This window comes from Pipistrellus hanaki (assembly GCF_964339955.1).
Source record: "Pipistrellus hanaki genome assembly, chromosome: 4".
NCBI classification, from domain to species: Eukaryota; Metazoa; Chordata; class Mammalia; order Chiroptera; family Vespertilionidae; genus Pipistrellus; species Pipistrellus hanaki.
In genome coordinates this window covers 89,785,859-89,805,757 of record NC_140506.1, presented here as the reverse complement: position 1 = coordinate 89,805,757, position 19,899 = coordinate 89,785,859, and the positions used below count along the sequence as shown (strand labels likewise).

General features: G+C 48.8%; 1 protein-coding gene across 1 annotated transcript in view; it reads right to left on the bottom strand.

The window, feature by feature from the left end:
- The window catches only part of NLRC3 (NLR family CARD domain containing 3), a 32,725-nt gene that overhangs the window by 12,442 nt on the left and 384 nt on the right, over positions 1–19,899 (bottom strand). The window contains exons 2-9 of the mRNA XM_084882277.1: positions 9,453–9,555; positions 8,598–8,655; positions 8,112–8,313; positions 6,210–7,959; positions 5,150–5,236; positions 3,478–3,561; positions 2,906–2,989; positions 649–732 (exon numbers count right to left, since the gene is read on the bottom strand). Of these exons, the coding sequence (XP_084738403.1) occupies positions 649–732; positions 2,906–2,989; positions 3,478–3,561; positions 5,150–5,236; positions 6,210–7,959; positions 8,112–8,289 (2,267 nt within the window). The 5' untranslated portion in view covers positions 8,290–8,313; positions 8,598–8,655; positions 9,453–9,555. The remainder of the gene's footprint in view (positions 1–648; positions 733–2,905; positions 2,990–3,477; positions 3,562–5,149; positions 5,237–6,209; positions 7,960–8,111; positions 8,314–8,597; positions 8,656–9,452; positions 9,556–19,899) is intronic.

Sequence of the window (19,899 nt, the reverse complement as noted above, 5' to 3'; positions counted from 1 at the left end):
AAATAAAAACTTCTTGCCAGATTTACAGCTTTGGAATGTCTTTTGTAAGGCCCTTGGAATCATCTCTTTGAAATGCACATATCAAAGAAGATACACAGGCCCCAAGTTGTAAGAGCTTTCTTGTCATGAAATATAAAGTTTTAACTTTCCTTTGGCTAAAGGCAGTTAACAAACACAGATGGCTATCCCAGCTACCAGGCTAATTTAGGATAAACCATGTGTGACAGACACTGCTGCACAGCTCTCTCACTTGAGGACAAGTCGTTTTTCTTGGAAACATGTATGTAATGGGCTGTGTCTGTTGGCTATGGAAAAGGGTCTGATTCACTTCTGTCTTTGCAGATTGCCTGTGATGTACATTACAGCCTAGCTGAGTGTTTATTCAAATAATAAAGCGGCTTTGTTCTTCCGCACATTTGTGGAGAGGGTTTTCTGGATTGGCAGGAGGTTTTATTAATTTTTTGCCCAACACCTCCTTCCCTGGGAAAGCAATGGACATCACGTTTTCCAGGGGCCAACCAGACAGGTCAGAAAGCCTCAGGACTTTGCCCATCCATCCCTCCTTGCAAAACACAGGCAGAGAGGTCCTTGGAGGAGGAGATGAGAGAGTACGAAGGAGACTGTCCAATGGCCAGCACGTCCACTCACTGCATCACGGAGAGGGTCCGGTTGGCTGCCAGAGCCTCAGCCACGAACTTGGCACCGTCATCCTTGATCCTGTTACTCTGGAGGCTGTGGAGGCAGCGAAGAGGCGCGTCACCATGGAGCACACGAGGGCGCCCAGCGGTGGCCTGATTCCCACCACAGTGTCACCCCTGCTCAAGGGAGGGCACAGCTAAGCTCAGTGACAGGGGCTTTAACCACTATATGCCCTCCATGCACACCACACAGGAACCGCGGGACAACTGGCCTTTCCCTCTGCTGCTCCGACGTAGGTTTCCCTCTGGGTCTCTAAGCACTTGCCTGCTGACTGGGGACAAGGTGCCCATGGTATCTGGATAACAATAGCTCAGTCATCCATAACCCCAGTTACAGCCAAAAGTCATAGCCCCCACGTGTTATCAAGGATGTAGACGGAATCAGAAATCACCCACTGCGGGTGGGAATGTAAGATGGTGTGGCCACTGAAGAAAACAGATGGGTGGTGCCTCAAAAGGTTAAACATAGAGTTACCATGTGACCAGCAAATTCTACTGGAAGGCATCTACCCATGAGAAATAAAAACAGTTCTTCAAATACTGTACACAAGTGTTTACAGCACCATTATGTACATTGCCAACAGTTGAAAACAACCCAAATGTCCAGTAACTGATGAATATTAATTACTTAGCCGTAAAATGGAATGAACTATTGGTACATACTAACATGTGGATGAACCTTGAAAACATGTTTGGTGAAAGAAGACAGACATAAAAGGTCTTAGTGTATGCTTCCGTGTATATGAAATATCCAGGATAGGCAAATGCATTGAGCAGAAAGCAGATTGGTGGTGGTTGAAGGGAGGGGGGAATGGGAAGGGATTGCTCATGGGCACAGGGTCGTCTTCTAGGGTGCCGAAAACATTTTAGAACTAGACAGAGGTGACAGCTGCATCATTGTGAATGTATTATGTGCCATTGAACTGCACACTTCAAAATGGTGAATTTTGTGGGAATTTTCACCTCAATATAAGAAAATGAAAACAGGGAAAGGTAGCCGCCATAGTGAGGAGAGAGATGGGTTAGGCGACCACGCAGCCAGAATAAAGATAAATGGAGCATTCCAAAGTAAAGAAAATGAAGCTTCTCCTAAGAAAACAGAAGAGACATCAAGTTGCCTGGTGAAAAGAACATGAATTAGCCATGGTCAAAACAAGAGAGGCTGAATCAACTCAGACACCCGCCGAAATGCTATCTTTGCAATCTTCATTAAGCTAATAAAAAATGGGTTCCGCCCTGGCCGATGTGCTAAGTGGTTGCATCGTGCTGAGTAGAAAGGACGCTACTGATGTCCTTAAAAGCCAGAGTGGAAAGCACACTCTGAAGGCGTGCTGGTTTGATTCTGGGTCAAGGGCATGCACCTGGGTTGCAGGTTAGCTCCCTGTCCCAAGTAGGGCACATGCAGGAGGCAACTGGTTGATGGGTCTCACTCACATTGATGTTTCCCTCCCTCCTTCTTTCCCTACTTTCTTCCTTCCCTCCCTCCCTCCCTTCTGCTCTCTCTGAAAAGTAATGAGAAAAAATATCCTCAGGTGAAGATTAACAACAAAAAAGTTTCCGATGTGGAATTGTTACTCAGAACATCTACTATTACAAGGTGCTTACACAGACTACAATACTCTGAAATTGGTCCCTAGGAAAGACGTTCTTATAGGAAATAAGCCACATTGTGATGCACCAACTCAGAAGCAATGAATTTCTAAGATAAAATCAAGTCTTATAATTTTTAATTGTAAAATATATAACTGAAGCATAAACAAACAAATAAATACATAAAACCAAAACAAAATGGTGATACATATTCAACTTAGAATGGATACAACTACTAGCTCCTAAAAGGAGCACAGCAAAACCACACCAAACTGGAAGAATCTTCTGGAAGATGGGCTTTTAATGTCTTGGAAAACATCTCAGGGGAACATTCTGACACCATGGTCTTGGGAATTTCTCGTTCAATGGAGGACGAGAGGTTTTCCTCATAGATTATTTTGCTCCTCCACCTCTGCCTGTCTCCTCTAATCATTGCTTAGGCCATAATCACAAGCACAATAACCAGGGAGGAGCTGGAACTTGGAAACTTGCTTAGGATACAAGATCCTGTGGTATCCACCGGTGGGAGCTGGTGTCTGATGCCCACATTTTCAGTCACCCACTCCATGGGTGGCCCCCGAGGGGATGGATGTCAGGGGGAGGCAGGTGAGACGTACCTCAGAGAGGCCAGGGTGCGGTTAATCTTCAGAGCATCTGCCAAGGCCTTGGCCCCCTGAGGTCCAATAGAGTTACAGCGGAGGCTGGCGGAAGGAAGGGAAAAACAGCCATTCTCTGTCATCCAGTGCCCAGGGAGGGAAGGAGGAGCAGAAGTTACACTGACCTTTACATCTGTGCTTTCTGAACAGAATGGGTCAGGGTTTAGGATTTCATGTTTGGTTTTAGGATTTCATGTTTGGTGTGAGTGGGGCAGAGATTTTTATGTAGGCAAACAAGGAAGGAGTTTCTGAACTCCTTCCCATGTGATGGGAAGAAGAACAGAGGATCTGATGCACTAGTGGACTTGAGCCACGGACGGAGAGGAGGATGATAACTCCAAGTTCAGGCCTGAAATTCTGGTGCTTCCTGGGCGAGTCTGGATAGCTGAGCGGAACTGTGACATTGTGACATTGTTCTCTCAGCTATTCTTCCAGTCCCCCATGGGAGAGCGTGGTCAAGGGGACTTCACAACATGCCTCCCAAGTGCTCCCTGGCCCTGTGGAGGAAGACTGGCCTTTGGTGTCGTACTTACTCTAGAGAAGTCAGACTTCTGTTGACCAGGAGGGATCTGGCCAGAGCTTTGGCCCCTTTGTTACTGATCTGGTTCTCAGCCAAGCTGCCCAAGGAGAGGGAGAGGAGTGGTTATGGTTATGGCAAGTCCATAAATATCAGCTCCAGGCTCATGATCCAAACCCCTCAGCCTCACCAGCATCGTTAGGGCCAGGACAGAGGCAGAGGTCAGGTGAGCCCTGGAACAGAATGCCAGGACCATAAAAGCCTCTGAGCCAAGCAAGTAGGACTAGAGTAGGCAGACAGACTTACACACTGGCAGAGGGTTCCAGGGAAGCTTGGTCAGAATTCAGCACAACAGCTGCTACATAGCACAGAAATGAGGGCAGGCAGTTACAGAAGTCTACCACATGGACCCCAGGCCGCGGTGTGCTGGAAAACTGGCTCTCAGGAAACACCAGAATACATCAACCCTGATTTGTAACATGGGCCAGTTTCCATGGTGTAAATACTCCCACCACGGCCAATTGCAAGCACTCACAGCTCTGATGAACTGATTTTACCCTCCTTAGGCACAGAGGTGTCTGTACAAGAGCCTGCTACTCTAACCACTGCTCTCAATAATTGTTTTGCTCCTGACTCATTCCACATTTTTTATTTTCTCAGATATCGATTATTCCAGAACCCAAAGCCTTGTGTGAGAATAAAAAATTATTCTTGGGTCCTGTTCTCCAAACCCACCTCCCTAATTCTCTGAAAGCTGCTCTTAGGTCATGGAATCATTTCAGGTACAAACAAGGGTGTTACTCAAACTTGGAAATTATTACAGGAGAGATTTTATAAGCTCACAGATCTGTCCTGCAGTCAGCATATAAACTTTAATCTAGCCAATACTGGTCTGGCTCAGTAGATAGAGTGTTGGCCTGTGGACTGAAAGGTCCCAGGTTCATTTCTGGTCAAGGGCATGTACCTTGGTTGCGGACACATCCCCAGTAGGGGGTGTGCAGGAGGCAGCTGGTCGATGTTTCTCTCTCATTGATGTTTCTATCCCTTTCTCTTCCTCTCTGTAAAAACTCAATGAAATATATATTTAAAAAATTTTTTAATCTAATTACATTAAAGATGCAATATTTAAATTTAAAAATCTTTTTTATTGGTTTGTAAGAAAGAGAAGAGGGGGAGGAGAGAGAGAAAAAGGAGAGGGAGGAGAGAGAGAGAGAGAGAGAGAGAGACATCGATTTGTTGTTCCACTTATTTATGCATTCATTGGTTGATTTTTGTATGTGCCCTGACTGTGGATTGAACCCACAACTTTGGCATGTCAGGACAATCAGGCTCTAACGTTTTTAATTAAAAATTTTTTTAAATTATATTTTATTTAAAGATAGAATCCTGTGCCCAGAACACTATATGAAGGCAAACTGTGAGAAAATTGGGCCTGATGCCATGTCGGTACATATAGTGTTTGGAGAAATAGCCTCTGCTCTTCACGATATCCTTCCTCTTTTCTTACAGATGACTACCTGAGCCCCTGGAACTTTCTGGAATGGGTGGAAACAAGCTGCTGCATGCTCCAGACACCTCTCTTTGAAAGTATCACCAGCTAGTTGAGCAGAAAGGAGGATGGGAAAGGAGCCCTCAGACCCAGAGAGACCGGTAGGTGCCCTGGGCGGAGTCTCCTGGGTCAGCGTTACCTGATTCTCTGAATGCGACAGTCCTTTCCACTCAGCACACTGCCCAGCAGCTCCATCACGGGGTCCTGGAACTGGTTGGTGTCCAGCCTGGTCGGGAGGAACCACAATAGTGAGTGGTACCACCTCCCATAGGCAGGTGGATGAAGCCCCTGGCTGGCACAGGAAGGCAAGAGGGGCACTACGCTCAGACACCCAGGTTAGGGTCCCCTCCCTCTCTCCATTCCAATGTAGCTCCCATCATACGGCCCAGAGGCCTAGGACAGCACACCCACCATGCTCACAGCTTCCCTACAAAGGTGAACTGGGAGGCTCAGTGGCTGAGCCCTGCGGATTCTATCCGTGTGCCTCTGGGAGATACTTGCTGCTAGTGCTCCTCCTTCTGAGGACATGGAAGCTGCTCTCGGGTCCTGAATGGCCCTGGCCCTGTGCCCTTCCCTCAGCCCCTGTTAAGGTCCGGAGCAGTGGACAGGAGATGCGCTGAGAATGGGGAGTGTGGGTGTGGCTTCTGTCAGCACTGGGATGGTTCACAGGGTGTTATGGGTTGAATAGTGTCTTCCCAAAAGATACGTTGGCATTCTAACCCCCCAGTGGCTCAAGAGTGTGACCTGATTTGGAAATAGGGTCGTGGCAGACGTAATTAGATAAGATGAGGTCACACTGGAGGAGGTGGGCCTGCCATCCCATACTGATGTCCTTACAAGCGAGGAAAGCCCCGTGTGAAGGCAGGCACGGAGAAGGTAGCCAGGTGACCACAGAGGCGGAGACTGCAGTGATGTATTTATAAGCCAAGGGTTGCCCGCAACACCACAAGCTAGAGAGGCAGGAAGGGTCCTCCCTGAAGGTGTCAGAGGGAGCACAGCCCTGCCAGCACCTTGAATTTGGACTCTGCCTCCAGAACTTGAGAGAATACGTTTCTATTGCTTTAAGCTGCCCAGTGTGTGGACCTCTGTTACCGCAGCCCCCACACACGGCTGCAGAGGCCGCAGGTGGAGGGGGAGTACTTCCAGGTCCCCTCCTCTCTCCTCTCCAACACCCCTGCACACACCTCCCTGGTGCCCACCTTAGACTCCGGCAGTAGAGCAGCTGGGGCAGCAGGCTCTGGAGGACACCCTGACTGAGGCTCAGGGACAGGTTGGCCTCCTGGGCGCAGGCATCGGACACCTGCAGGAGGTAGGCCAGGGCAGCCCGGTGCGGGGGGCCGGTCAGCCGGGCCAGGTCCCCGCTCCCCAGGGCCTCCTCCACGCTGCGGGCCAGCTCTGTGTGCTGCAGCTCGTGCAAGCAGTGCAGCACGTTGACGGCCCGGGCGCAGACTACCGTGGTGGGCTGTAGGCAGCCCTGCAGGAGCTGGGCCGCCTGCACCCGGGAGCCCTGGTGCTCGCCCGGGGCCAACAGGGAGCCCGCCAGCAGGTCATTGACCCTTGGCGATAAGAGGCCGGAGAGGAAGCGAAGGAACACGTCCAGCCGCCCGTCCTCGGCCTGCATGGCCCGCTGGGCCGCGCTCCTGAAGTGCGTGAGGAAGCCCAGCCGGGGCCAGGACACGCCGCCCTCCGTGAAGAGGTCGAAGATGGCCCTCTTGGAGGCGCTGTGGTAGTACGCGGCCCCCAGGAACTCCTGCAGGGACAGGTGGGCGAAGCAGTAGGCCGGCGAGGAGGCCAGGGTCTCCTCGCGCTGCAGGAAGTGGCTGCACACGGCGCTCTGCAGCAGAGCGAGGTCCACGCCGAACGCCTTCAGGTCCGGCTCGTAGAACACGTACTTCTTCCTGACCAGCCCGTGGAAGGCCAGCCGGCCCAGCGAGCCCACCATCCTGCGGCCGCTGTGCGCCAGCTGCTCGATCCGAGGGCTCCCCTTGCCCTTCTCCTGCCCCTCGCCGCCGAGGGCCATCCGAAAGTACCAGGCGTAGAGCTCGCACAGGGTCCTGGGAGGCCACAGCCCCGCGTCCTGGGGCCCCCGCCGGTGGCGGCACGCGTGGCCCAGCGCCAAGCCTGCCAGCCGGCAGAAGGCTGGGACGGTGCACATCAGGTACAGCGCCCTGTGGGCCCGGACCTGGCCCAGGGCCCAGTCCAGGAGGGCCTGGTCCTCAGGGAACATCTGCTCCAGACACCCTTTGACCTCCTCTTCGTCGAAGCCCCGGATCTCCGTCATCCGGTCCACCAGGCCCCCGGGGATCTGGCCAGCGGCGCCGGGCCGGGCGGTGACCCAGACCGAAACCTCCGGGAAGAGGTTGCCCCGGATGATGTTGGTGATCAGGTGGTCCACCTGGATCTCCTTCTGGGGGTCGGTGCAGGCCGCGGTGTTGGAGAAGTCCAGCGGGGTCTTGCACTCGTCCAGGCCGTCCAGGATGAGGAGCACCTTGGCCGGGGCCGCCCCCTCCGGGCCAGACGCCCCGGCCTGTGGGAAGGCGGAGCGGACGAGCCTGTCGGCCGACAGCTTCTCGTGGGTGTTGAGGTCCCGGAACGTCAGCGGCAGCACCAGGGAGAAGTCCTTGCCCACCTGCCCCCGGGCCCAGAGGCAGACGAAGTGCCTCACCAGCGTGGTCTTGCCCACCCCGGCCACCCCGATGGTGATGGAGACGCGGGGCGGGATGGACACCCGCGACAGAGGCAGGAAGAGCCTGCTGAGGGCGATGGTCCTGGCCGGGCGCCAGGCCCCGCGCGTGGCCTCCACCTGCGTGAAGTCATGCTCCCTCAGCTGCAGGTCCATCAGGCCCTCCACCAGCAGGAGGTTGGCTAACCTGGGCGGGGGGCTGCCCGGCTCCAGGCCGCCTCCTGCCCTGCTCAGAAGGGCCTCCTGGTGTCTCTGTATCCGCGAGTCTGTGGAGGGAGGTCGGAGGGGAGAGTTGGGGAGGGCAGGTGTAAAGAAGGAAAGCGGGGAGGCAGATGAAAGGCAGGGGCAGGAGGTAGGATGAGGGGGGTGAAAGGAGAGGAGGGGGAAAAGGCTTGGGGACCCCCCTCCATCTGCCTACCGTTGCCGTGAGGCCCCCGTGGAGAGTCGGGTGTCCTGTCAGGCGTCTGTGGGGCCGGGGAGCCCTGACAGCCTTTCCCGGCCAGCAGGTCCATGAGGGCTTTCACCTGCTCGGCCGGGGAGCCGGCAGCGTGGCCCTGGCCAGCCTCTCCGCCCATCCGCATCTCCTGCTTCCTCATGGGGCCCAGGATCGCTGCCAGGAGCTGCGAAGAGGAAGCCTGAGCCTGCTGCCTGCTGTCTCCCCGCCCAGCAGCCTGGGACAGGTAAGGAGCCGCCAGGATGTGTGAGGACTCACCCTCTGGGGACCCACCCTCTCTCCTCTCCCCGCTGGTGGCCCACAGTCTGGCCTCGGGGAAGAGGCTGGAGGGGCTGGTTGTTCCTGGATGCTGAAGATAATAGTTCCTGATGCCACAAGCATCGGTCAGATGCCGGGGCCCAAACGGATAAGAGCCCAGGCCCAGGCTGCAGCATGAGCTCGGCCGCTTACCGGCTGTGTGACACCGGGCAGGCTTCCGGAGCCCTCTGTGCTGGGGTGTCATTGGTACCTGGAAACGGCAGTGGGGTCAGGAGCAGGTCCACTCACAAGAAGGGAAGAATGAAAGGCTACATGCAGTACGACTTCAACTCTGTGCTATTCTGGAAAAGGCAAAACTATGGGAACAGTGAAAAGATCAATGGTGGCCAGGGGCTGGGGTGAGGAGGGAGGGATGAGTCGGTGAGCACGGAGAATTTTTAGGGCCACGAATCTCCTCTGTGTGATACACCACAGCGGTGGATTCATGTCATCATACGTGTGTCCAAGTGCACGGAATGCACAGCACCCAAAGTGAACCCTAATGTAACCTATGGGCTCGGGTGATAATGGCGTGTCAGTGTAGGTTCACCCATGTAACCAAAGTGTCACTCTGGGGGGGGTGTCCACAGTGGGGGAGGGTGCATGTAGGGGGCAAGGAGGTGTATGGAAATCTCTGGACTTAATTTTTCTCTCCATTTGTCAGTAAACCTAAAACTGCCCTAATGACGAAAGTCTAGTGGTTAAAAAGGAACAAAGAGTAAATGGAGGAGTCTAAGAGAAGGGAAAGTTGGTTCTCAGAGCAGTTGTATAGCTTCGTGTCTTACTCTGGTTTCTGGGTAAGAGCAGGGGCTCCTGACCCACAGGCAGCACAGTTTCTGCTGGGGGTAGTGACGCAGAGGCAAACCATGCCTGAGTCCCACCCACTCACATTCCTTTTCCTCTGTGTATCGCCTCCCCACCCCACCCCCACCCCCCCCGTGTATCCCTCCCTCAGCTAAGGTGGATACGTGAGGACCCAGAGCCACCCCCATCTACCCCTCTTCTCACCTGTAGCGGGCAGGATGTCCGGCCCATAGCCCACCCACGCAGCTCCTCCAGCAGGGCCTTAGGAACTCAGGGGCCGGGGGTTGGCCATCCCTCCTCCATGGCCCTAGAAGAGAAAACAGGACTCAGGGCTGGGCAGAAGCCACAACCACTGCTTTGGGTGTAGCAGCTCATTAAACCAGGTCCAGCTATGCCTTCCAGCCCTGCGTTCCCTGGGTCTCGGTGTTATTCACTTAAAAGGAGGTTTTGCTGCCTACAGCCCCAAGAGCCCAACGCACTCCACAGTCTTGAATTTGCATTGGGGTTCGCGGCATTTTAACTCAGGATGAACCTTTTCACCTGGAAAATGCTAAACAAAGCTTAGCAACAAGTAAGATGGCATTTCCCAGCCATTTGGTTCATAGTGGGTGTTGGAGAGGTGAGTGTGACGAATCTGAGGTAGATGCACTAATCTGGGAACGTTAGAAATAGGCCAGGGCTAGGCCACTCATACATCTGAGTCCTTCTGGCAGTTCTCTTATTCTTCTAAATGTCAAAACTAAAGGGGGGGGGGGGAGAGAAACTAAAGGGGAAAAAGACAGATGAGATTTTTATTGAAATCACATCAATGTGGGTATTGTTGAGGGCTTTCTTTAGATCCTTTAGTATATTATTTCAGTTAGTGTATGCTTAACTTCTGATTAGTCCTTTTCCTTTTCCTTTTTTTTTTTTTTTCTTTTTTTTTGCATTCTTACTAAAGAGAATTTCTCCCTGAAAGTCTCACTAAGTTCCTTGGAGGTTTTTAGAAAATTCTTGAGTAACCTTATAACTGTGGTTTTGAACTCTATATCCAGTATTTTGCTTCTTTCATTTCTTCATTTGTGACATGTCTCTTTGTCTCCGCATTTTGGCTGCTTCCCTGTGTTTATTGTTATGTATTGAGTGGAGCTGCTAAGTCTCCTTGAGTTGATAGAGTGGCCTTGTGTAGTAGGTGTCCTATAGGGCCCAGTAAATCAGCCTCCTACATCACCTGGGCTGGGAGCTCTAAGTGCACCCCATTTGTGTGTTGTGAGCACAGTCTTGTTGTAGCTGAGACTTGATTTCGTTGGTGTCACTGGGAGGAATTGACCTCCAGGCCAATTGGCTGTGAGGACCAGCTGCGACTACAGTGGGAGAGCTGCTGTGTAGGGGACACCCTTATGGAGCAGGACTTGTTTTAATGGGGCTTTGGTGCCCACTGAGTCTGCCCCTTGAGTGTGTCACTTGTGGATGTGAATAGTTGTAATCTGATATGGTCTCACGCTGACCACTGGGTACACTGGCTCTTGGGTCAGACACTACCTAGGGCCACCCAGCAGGAGCTACAAGAGAGATCTGCAGATTCCTCCTCTTTGTATCAGATTTGAAAGTGCCCAGGTGTGGCCCAGCTGTGAAGCAGGGCAGGCTGGTGTCGGGTCTTAGGCCTTTTTTTGATAGGGTTGGGGCTCTCTGACCCAGTTGCAGTTTGTTTGACAGGTTTTTAGCCTGAGAAAGGACAGGCTATTCATATGTAAAAGCTTGGGTGGGGTTGTACATTGGATGGGGTGGGATCTAAGGGAATCACCAGGGCGGAACAAACAGAAATGGCTGCTAGTCAGCCCTGCGAACAGACGGGTCCCAGCATAGGAACAATGACCGCTGTGACCAGCTCCGTCTGAAAGAAAGCCACCTCCGAGTTCCTGCCCCGATGCCAGACAGTCCAGTTTCTCCTTGTATGTGTCTGGGTCCCCCGAGCCTCGCCCGGCACTGGAGCTCAGAGAAAGCAGGAGCTTGTAAGTTTATCCAGCCTTTTAAGAGCAGCAATTGGGTCTCTAGCAGCCTGAGTGCCACTCAGCCCCAATCTGCACTGGTTTTTACAGCCCATAGCCCTTACTGCCTGTAGGGACTTCTTTTCCCAGCTCTGGGACCCTGGGCTGGGCATCTGTGCGGGTTGGGAAGCTCTTGCTCCTCCAGGCAGCTTCCATAGAGATGATCTCCCTCCCAATGAAAAAAAAACACCACACGTGGGTGCCAGACCAGCTTGTTAGCACCTCCCCACCTCCTACCAGTCTCAGTGTGCTTTCTTCTTACTTCTCTAGTTGTAGGACTTCCATTCAGCCAGCTTTCTGGTGGGTCTGGATAATGGTGGTTCTGTATTTTAGTTGTAATTTTGATGGGGTTGTGAGAGGCAGTGAGTATATTGCCTACACCACCATCTTGGTTCTCCTCTCTTATTTCCTTTTGTGGTTACCATGAGGTTACATTTAACATCCTAAAGTGATAACACTCTAGTTCAAATTTATATCAGCTTAACTTCAATAACATACAAAACTTTTTTCCTTTTCATCCCTGTCCCTACATGTTTTGGTTGTTAATGTTACTGAGTTACACCTGTATCCATTGTGTGCCCCAAAACATAAACTAATAATTCTTTTAAATTTGTTAGTCTCTTAAATTAAGTAGAAAAAGAAATTCAGAGTTACAAACCAAAGTTATAGTAATACTAGTGGCCCCGTGCATGAAATTCATGCACAGGGGTGAGAGGATGTTCCTCAGCCCGGCCTGAATCCTCTCCAGTCTGGGACCCTCAGACATCTCTCTCACAATCCGGGACCACTGGCTCATAACTGCTCACCTGCCTGATTGCCTCTAACCACTCTACATGCCAGCCTGCTCACTCTCAACTGTCCCACCACTGGTCTTCTTGCCCCCAACTGCCCCCACCCCCGCCAGCCTGTTTACCCCCAACTGCTCCCTCTCCCCCGCTGGCTTGATCACCCTCAACTGCCCTCCTCTCCTTGCCTGATCGCCCCTAACCACTTCTGCCTCGGCCCAGCCACCATGACTTTGACCGGAAGGATGTCCAGAAGTTCTCCCGGTCTAATTAGCATATTACCCTTTTATTAGTATAGATTAGTTTGAACATTAATAATCAGGGTTATTTTTTTTTAATGTAATAATCTCTTAAGTCATGTAGAAAACAAAAAGTATAGTTAAAACCCATTGATACAACTAGACTTAAGAGTTTGGCAATGTAGCAGGATACAAAATCAATACCCAAAAATTGATTGCTTTTTTATACATCAATAATGAATTCTCAGACAGAGAAACTAACCAAACAATCTTATTTGTTATTGCAAAAAAAAGTTAAGATATTTAGGAATAAACATAAGGAGGTAAAAGACTTGTTCTTGGAAAACTACAGGGCTTTGAAAAGTGAGATAGAGAAAGATATAAACAAGTGGAAGAATATACTGCATTCATGGATTGGTAGAACTAACATTATTAAAATGTCAACACTACCTATTCAATGCAATCCCTATTGAAATACCAATAGCATATTTCACAGATCTAGAACAAACTCTCCAAAAATGTATATGGAACCAAAAAAGAACCCAAATATCGATAGCAATCTTGAAAAAGAAAAACAAAGTTGGAGGAATCACAATATCATATATCAAGTTACACTACAAAGCCACCATAATCAAAACAGCCTTGTACTGGCACAAGAACAGGCATATAGATCAATGGAACAGAACAGAGAACCCAGAAATCAATCCAAACCATTACACTCAATTAATATTTGACAAAGGAGGTAAGAGCATACAATGGAGTAAAGACAGTCTCTTCAATAAATGGTGTTGGAAAAATTGGACAGATACATGAAGAAAAAAAAAAGAAAGAAAGAGAAAGAAACTAGACCATCAACTTACACTATACATAAGAATAAACTCAAAATGGATAAAAGACTTAAACTTAAGACAGGAAACCATAAAAATCTTAGAAGAATCAATAGGAAGCAATATCAGGCATATAGCAATATGTTTACAGATACATCTCCTAGGGCAAAGGAAACGAAGGAGAAAATTAAAAAATAGGACTATATATATATATATATATATATATATATATATATATATATGAGCTTCTGCACAGTGAAAGAAGCCAACAAAATGAAAAGGGAGCTTATATATTTGCCAATGATATAATATATCTGATTATTTATTAATTTCCAAAATATATAGGGAACTCATCAACTTAACAAAGGGGAGACAAATAATCTAACTGAAACAGGCAAAAGACTTAAATAGATACTTCTTCAAAGTAGACATATACTAATAGATGGCCAAGAGACATACGAAAAAATGCTCAAAGTCACTGGTCATTAGAGAGATGCAAATTAAAATGACAATGAGGTGTCACCTCACATTTGTCAGAATGGCTACCATAAAAAAATCAACAAATAACAAGTACTAGTGAGGACGGGAGAAAAGGGAACCCTAGTACACTGCTGGCAGGAATGCAAACTGGTGCAGCCATTATGGAAAACTGTATGGAATTTCCTCAAAAAATTAAAAATGGAACTCCCATTTGACCCAATGATCCCACTTATAGGATATCCTAAGAAACCTGAAACACCAATCAGAAAGAATATATTCATCCCTATGTTGATAGCAGCACAATTTACAATAGCTAAAATCTGGAAACAGTCCAAGTACCCATCAGTAGATAGAAAAGCAGTGGTACAGCCCAACTGGCATGGCTCAGTGGTTGAGCGTTGACTTTATGAACCAGCATGTCACAGTTTGATTCCTGATCAGGCACATGCCCAGGTTGTGTATGTAGGGGGCATGCAGGAGGCAGCCAATCAATTATTCTCTCTCATCATGAATGTTTCTATCTCTCCCTCTCCCTTCCTCTCTGGAATTAAAAAAAAAAAGTTTGTAAAAGCTCAGTGGTACATTTATACCATGGAATACTATGCAGCAGTAAAAAAAAAAAAAAAAAAAAAAAGAAGGATCTCTTACTCTTTGAGACAGCTTGGAGAGACCTGAGAGTATTATGCTAAATGAAATAAGTCAGAGAAAAACAAGTACCACATGATCTCACTCATATGTGGAGCCTAATGAACAAAATAACCTGATGAACAGCATGGAAGCATGGAACAGAGAGTGGAATCTCAGAGGGAAGGAGGCAAGTGGGTGGGTGGGTGGGAGGTGATCAACCAACACACTCACACACACAAACAAACAAACAAACAAACAAAACCAAAACAAACATAGTTATAATAATACTAGTGTTTACAGTTGCCCATGTATTTGCCTTTTTCAAGATTCTATTTCTCCATATGGCTTAGAGTTACTACTGTAGTGTCCTTTTATTTCATCCTGCAGGATTCTCGTGCATATTTCCTATAGGGCAGGTCTAGTGGTCATGAACTCCCTCTACTTTTGTTTTTCTGAGAATGTCTAAATTTCTCCCTTACTTTAAAATATGTTTTTCCTGGATATGGGAATCTTAGTTGGCAGGTCCTGTCCTTCCCCCTCCCCCACCTTTTGAGTGCTTTAAATATTTTTTGGCCTCCAAAGTTTCTGACAAAGACTCTGCTGACAATCTTATTGAGGACCCATTTGCATGATGATTTGCTTTTATCTTGCTGATTTCAAGATTCTCTCTTCACCTTTTTCTTTTTAAAATTTGATTATAACTTATCTCAGTGTGGGTCTCTTTGAATTAATCTTATTTTGAGATTATTGAGTTTCCTTGATTTTTTAAAATATATTTTATTGATTTTTTACAGAGAGGAAGGGAGAGGGATAGAGAGCTAGAAACATCGATGAGAGAGAAACATCGACCAGCTGCCTCTTGCACACCCCCTACTGGGGATGTGCTCGCAACCAATGTACATGCCCTTGACCGGAATCAAACCTGGATCCTTCAGTCCGCAGACCAACACTCTATCCACTGAGCCAAACCGGTTTCGGCTCCTTGATGTTTTATAATGTATTTTATTGATTTCACAGAGGAGGGAAGAGGGAGAAACATCAATGATGAGAATCATTTATCAGCTGCCTCCTGCATGCCCCCTACTGGGGATCAAGCCCATAACCCAGGCATGTGCCCTGATGGGAAACTGAACCATGACCTTCTGGCTCATAGGTCAACATTCAACCTCTGAGCCATAAGATCAATACACAAAAAGACTTTTTTTTACTTACTAGCAACAATGAAATTAAAAGTAACAATTTAAAATACCACTTAAAAACCAAATATATAGGAATAAATATAAGTAAATACTGTGCAAAACCTCCACACTGAAAACTAAAACAATACTAAGAAATTAAAGAAAATCTAAAGGAGGGATTTACCATGTTCGTGGATTGGAAGACTCCATATTATTAAGATGTCAATTCTTTCCAAATCGATCTATAGGTTGAATAACATCCCAATAAAAATCCCAGAAGGCTGTTTTGGAGGGGGGAGGGGCGGATTGGCAAGCTAATTCTAAAAGATATAGATAAATGCAAAAGACCCTGGAATAGCCAAAATAATTTTGAAAAAGAAGAACAAAGCTGGAAGACTTACACTAAACAATATCAGGACTTAGTTTAGTGCTATAGGTATTGGCATAAGAGCAGACAAATAGGTCGTTGCAATAAAGCAGAGGGTCTAGAAGCAGACCCATACATACATGGTCACCTGATTTACACCAAGGCTCCACTGCCAATTCAGTGGGAAAAGGGTGGTTTTGCATTAAATTGTGTAGCTAATAAGATATTTATATGGGCTCTAACTGGTTTGGCTCAGTGGATAGAGTGTCACCTGTGGACTGAGGGGTCCCAGGTTTGACTCCAGGTAAGTGCATGTACCTTGGTTGCGGGCACATCCCTGGTAGGGGGTGTGCAGGAGGCAGCTGGTCGATGTTTCTCTCTCATCGATGTTTCTAACTCTCTATCCCTCTCCCTTCCTCTCTGTAAAAAAGTCAATAAAATTTATTTTTTTTAAAGATATTCATAGGGGAAAAGTGAACCTTGACCCATACCTCACACCATACACAAAATTTAATTCAAGCTGACTCAAAGATCTCAATGTAAATGCTAATACTGTTAGGGCTTTAGAAAAAAAAAATACAAGAGAATATCTTTACGAACTTGGGCTAGGTAAAGACTAAATTGAACACAAAAAGTAATAACCATGAAAGGAAAGAATGATATATTGAGATACATTAAGATTAGAAGACAGCCGTCATTAGAAGACAGCCTTTAAAGGGGAAAAAGCAAGCCATGGATTAGATGTTCCGATCACGTTTTAAAATCAGTAAGAAATGCAGCCCAAGTGAAAAATGAGACATGTCACAAAGGAGAATATCACTAATCATCAACGAAATGCAAATTAAAACCACTTTAGAAAATTTTTTGGTAGTAATAAAGCTAAATATGCATATTTCAGTGACATAGCAATTCCTCTTCTGGGTATATACCCCACAGAAACAAGTGTTTATCTCTACCAAACACAGTACCAGAATGCTCATAGTAGCTTTATTCATAATGTCCAAAAAAGTAGAAACAGCCAATGTCCATCAACAATAGAATGGGATTTTTTTTTTTGGTATGTTCATACAATCAAATCCTACATAATAATGAGAAAGAATGAAGTACTGACACACTCAACAATATGGCTGACTCTCACAGACATGTTGAGTGAAAGAAGGCTGATACCAAAGAGAACATACTCTGTGATCCCATTTATGGGGAGTTTAAAGTCAGGCCCAAACAATCTGAAATGATAGAAGTCAAAATAGGGATTACTCTTGGGGGTAGTTCTGACTGGACAGGGCATAAGGGAGCCCCTGTGCTCACCAAACAGTAACTCCCCATTCATTCCCCCTTCCCAGCCCCTAGCACCTACCATTCTACTTTCCACATGAATTTGACTACTCTAGGGACCTCATATAATTAGAGTAATACAGTATTTCTCCTTTCTTAAATCCTCACTGAGGATATTTTTTCCATTGATTTCTAGAGCGAGTGGAAAGCAAGGAGGTAGGCAGGGGGGAAGAAAGGAGGGAGGGAGAGAGGCAGAGGGGGGGGAGAGAGAGAGAAAAAAAAAGAAAGAGAGAGAGAGAGAGAGAGAGACAGAGAGACAGAGAGACAGAGAGACAGAGAGACAGAGAGACAGAGAGACATCAACATTAGAGAGACACATCCATACTGGAGTTGGGGGATCTGCAGCTGAGGTATATGCCCTTGACCAGGCATAGGGGACAATGCTCTAACCACTGAGTACACTGACCAAGGCAGAGTTTGTCCTTTTGCATCTGAGCTCTTTGTTTTTCAGGTTCACCTGTGTTGTAACATGTATCGGAATTTCATTTCTTTTTTAAGGCTAAAACACATTCCATTTTATGGGTGACCACGTTCTGTTTATACATTCATCTGTTGATGGACACTTGGGTTGTTTTCCACTTATTTCCAAGCTTGTGAATAATGCATGGGCGTAAAAAATCTGTCCAAATCCCTGCTTTCAAGTCTTTGGGGTACATATACCCAGAAGTGGAATTGCTGCATCATATGAGATTTTTTTTTTTTTAATGGAGTGCTATTTTTAAAACGCCACTGCTTAGCCCAACCACTCTGAGATTTAACTGGTCTGTGGTAGAATCCCAACACTGATTATTTTAAAGCTACCCAGGTGATTCTAATGAGCAGCCGGAGCTGAGAACCACTGGACCAGAGAGAGGCTGAGAAAGTGACAAAGGAAGGACAGCAGGCAGGAGGGAAGGGGAGGGAAGGGCAGGGCCTGTGTGTCTGGGAGGTGGGAGGGCCAGCTCCCCCTCCTCTGAGCTCCCATTAGCCTCCCAGGGTTGGGGTCAACGCTCCGTCCTTAGCAGACATCCATCTTCCTTGTCTTGATGACCTCAGGCCTTGGTTGCCAGATTTAACAAAGATGCAGGACACCCAGTGAAATCTGAATTTCAGATAAATAGCAAATTGTTCTTTTAGTATAAGTATGTCCCACCTAATACTTGGGACACCTTCTGTTTTTTTTTTTAGTTTATTTTTTATTGTTGATAGTATTACGGATGCCCCTTATTTCCCCACTTCTCCCTTCCACCCAAGCCCTACCTCACGCCGGGCCTTCATCACATTGTCTGTGTCCATGGGCTATGCACACATGCATATCAGTTCTTTAATTAATCTCTTTCTATATTTTTTAAATAAGTCTTATTGTTTATCTGACAATCAAATTTAACAAGGTGTCCTGTATTTTATCTGGAACCCCTACTGAGGCTCCGGTCAGATAAGACCCGCTCTCCCCAGCCAGGCCTTGGCCTTTGGACGTCTTGTCTCAAACAAGTCAGGGGAGGAGACTCCAGCAGGCGGGCCAGGAAGCCCCCTGCCACCAGGACCTCCCAGGGCGAGCAGCAGAGGCTGATGAGGAGCCTCCCTCAGTGGGGCAGGTCCCTGGCCCCAGGTGCCCCTCCTGCAGGGTGGAACCTACCCCAGGCCTCTGAGCGGGGTGAGGGCCAGTGGCAGTCAGGTAGACCCTGTCCAGTGCAGACAGCCTCCTGCGAGAGCGGCAGCTTACAGAGGGGAGGACTGAGGGCTCGTGGGCCTCAGGCCACCTTTGGGGAGCTCCAGGCCTTCAGTCTGCAGAAGGCCTGAGCTGGAGGATGCAGCGCAAGGCCAGACGGACAGTTTGGGGGCCACTGCCGCCTCCTTGAAGCTGGGCTCCCTCATTCCCGCACATTCCCCCAGAGCCTCCTCCCTGGGGCAGGGCTCCGCCAAGGACCAGGGCTCCTACTGTTGGCGTCACTCAGACCCCGTCCCTCAGGCTGACTCTGGGCTTCTGCCTGGTCCCCGAGAAGACCCAGGTCCCAGTTTACTCATGGACTGCCAACGGGCCTCCGCCTGTCCTGTGCTCTCCTCCCAGGGCCTCGCTGTGTGCCTGGCCTGGGTGTGAACTGTGGCCTCTGCACGGCCCTCCTGCGTGGGGCGTCTGCAGGGGCCTGCAGTGCTCACCTCCGGCCTGGGCTGCGTATCTCAGGCCACAGCTTCTGGGATGCTCCTCTCTCCCGACCTGAGACCAAGCAACTTTTTGTCCCCGCTCCCCTGGCCTGAGGAGGGAACACCCAATCTGTACCCGCATCTGAAGGTCGGCCACAGAGTGGCCTGTGATGCCAGGAGCAAGCCCTCGGGTGTAGGGAAAGCAAGTGCCTCCCCTAGGGGGCTGGAGGAACCCTGGGCCTGGCCCTAGGGGAGGACCCCTGCTCAGCGGTGCCTTTCAGAGAAGGCCTCCGTGGTTACTGTCCCTCTCAGCTTGCTGAGCCTCATCTCCATCCAAGAGCGTAGCTGGGAGAGGGCGCAGGGAGCTGCTCGGGGCCCTAGGGTGGGTCAGGTCCTGTCACCCGCATGTTACGATGGAAGGGGGTATGGGAAGGGTGCCTAGGTCTGCGGATGGCAGGTTTAACTCGTGGGCTACACTGCTCAGCATCCCCTTGGCCTGCCTACGGCCCTTTCCAGCCACTTCCTGCTCCTCCTGTCCCATCTCTGGTGCCTGGGGAGCGGGGCTGTGCCCCCTTGGCTGTCCTGGGTACCTCTGTTCATTCCACCCCACGAACCAGCCCTGCCTGCAGCTCCTGGCACCATGGGGACACCTTTTTGGGGTTACC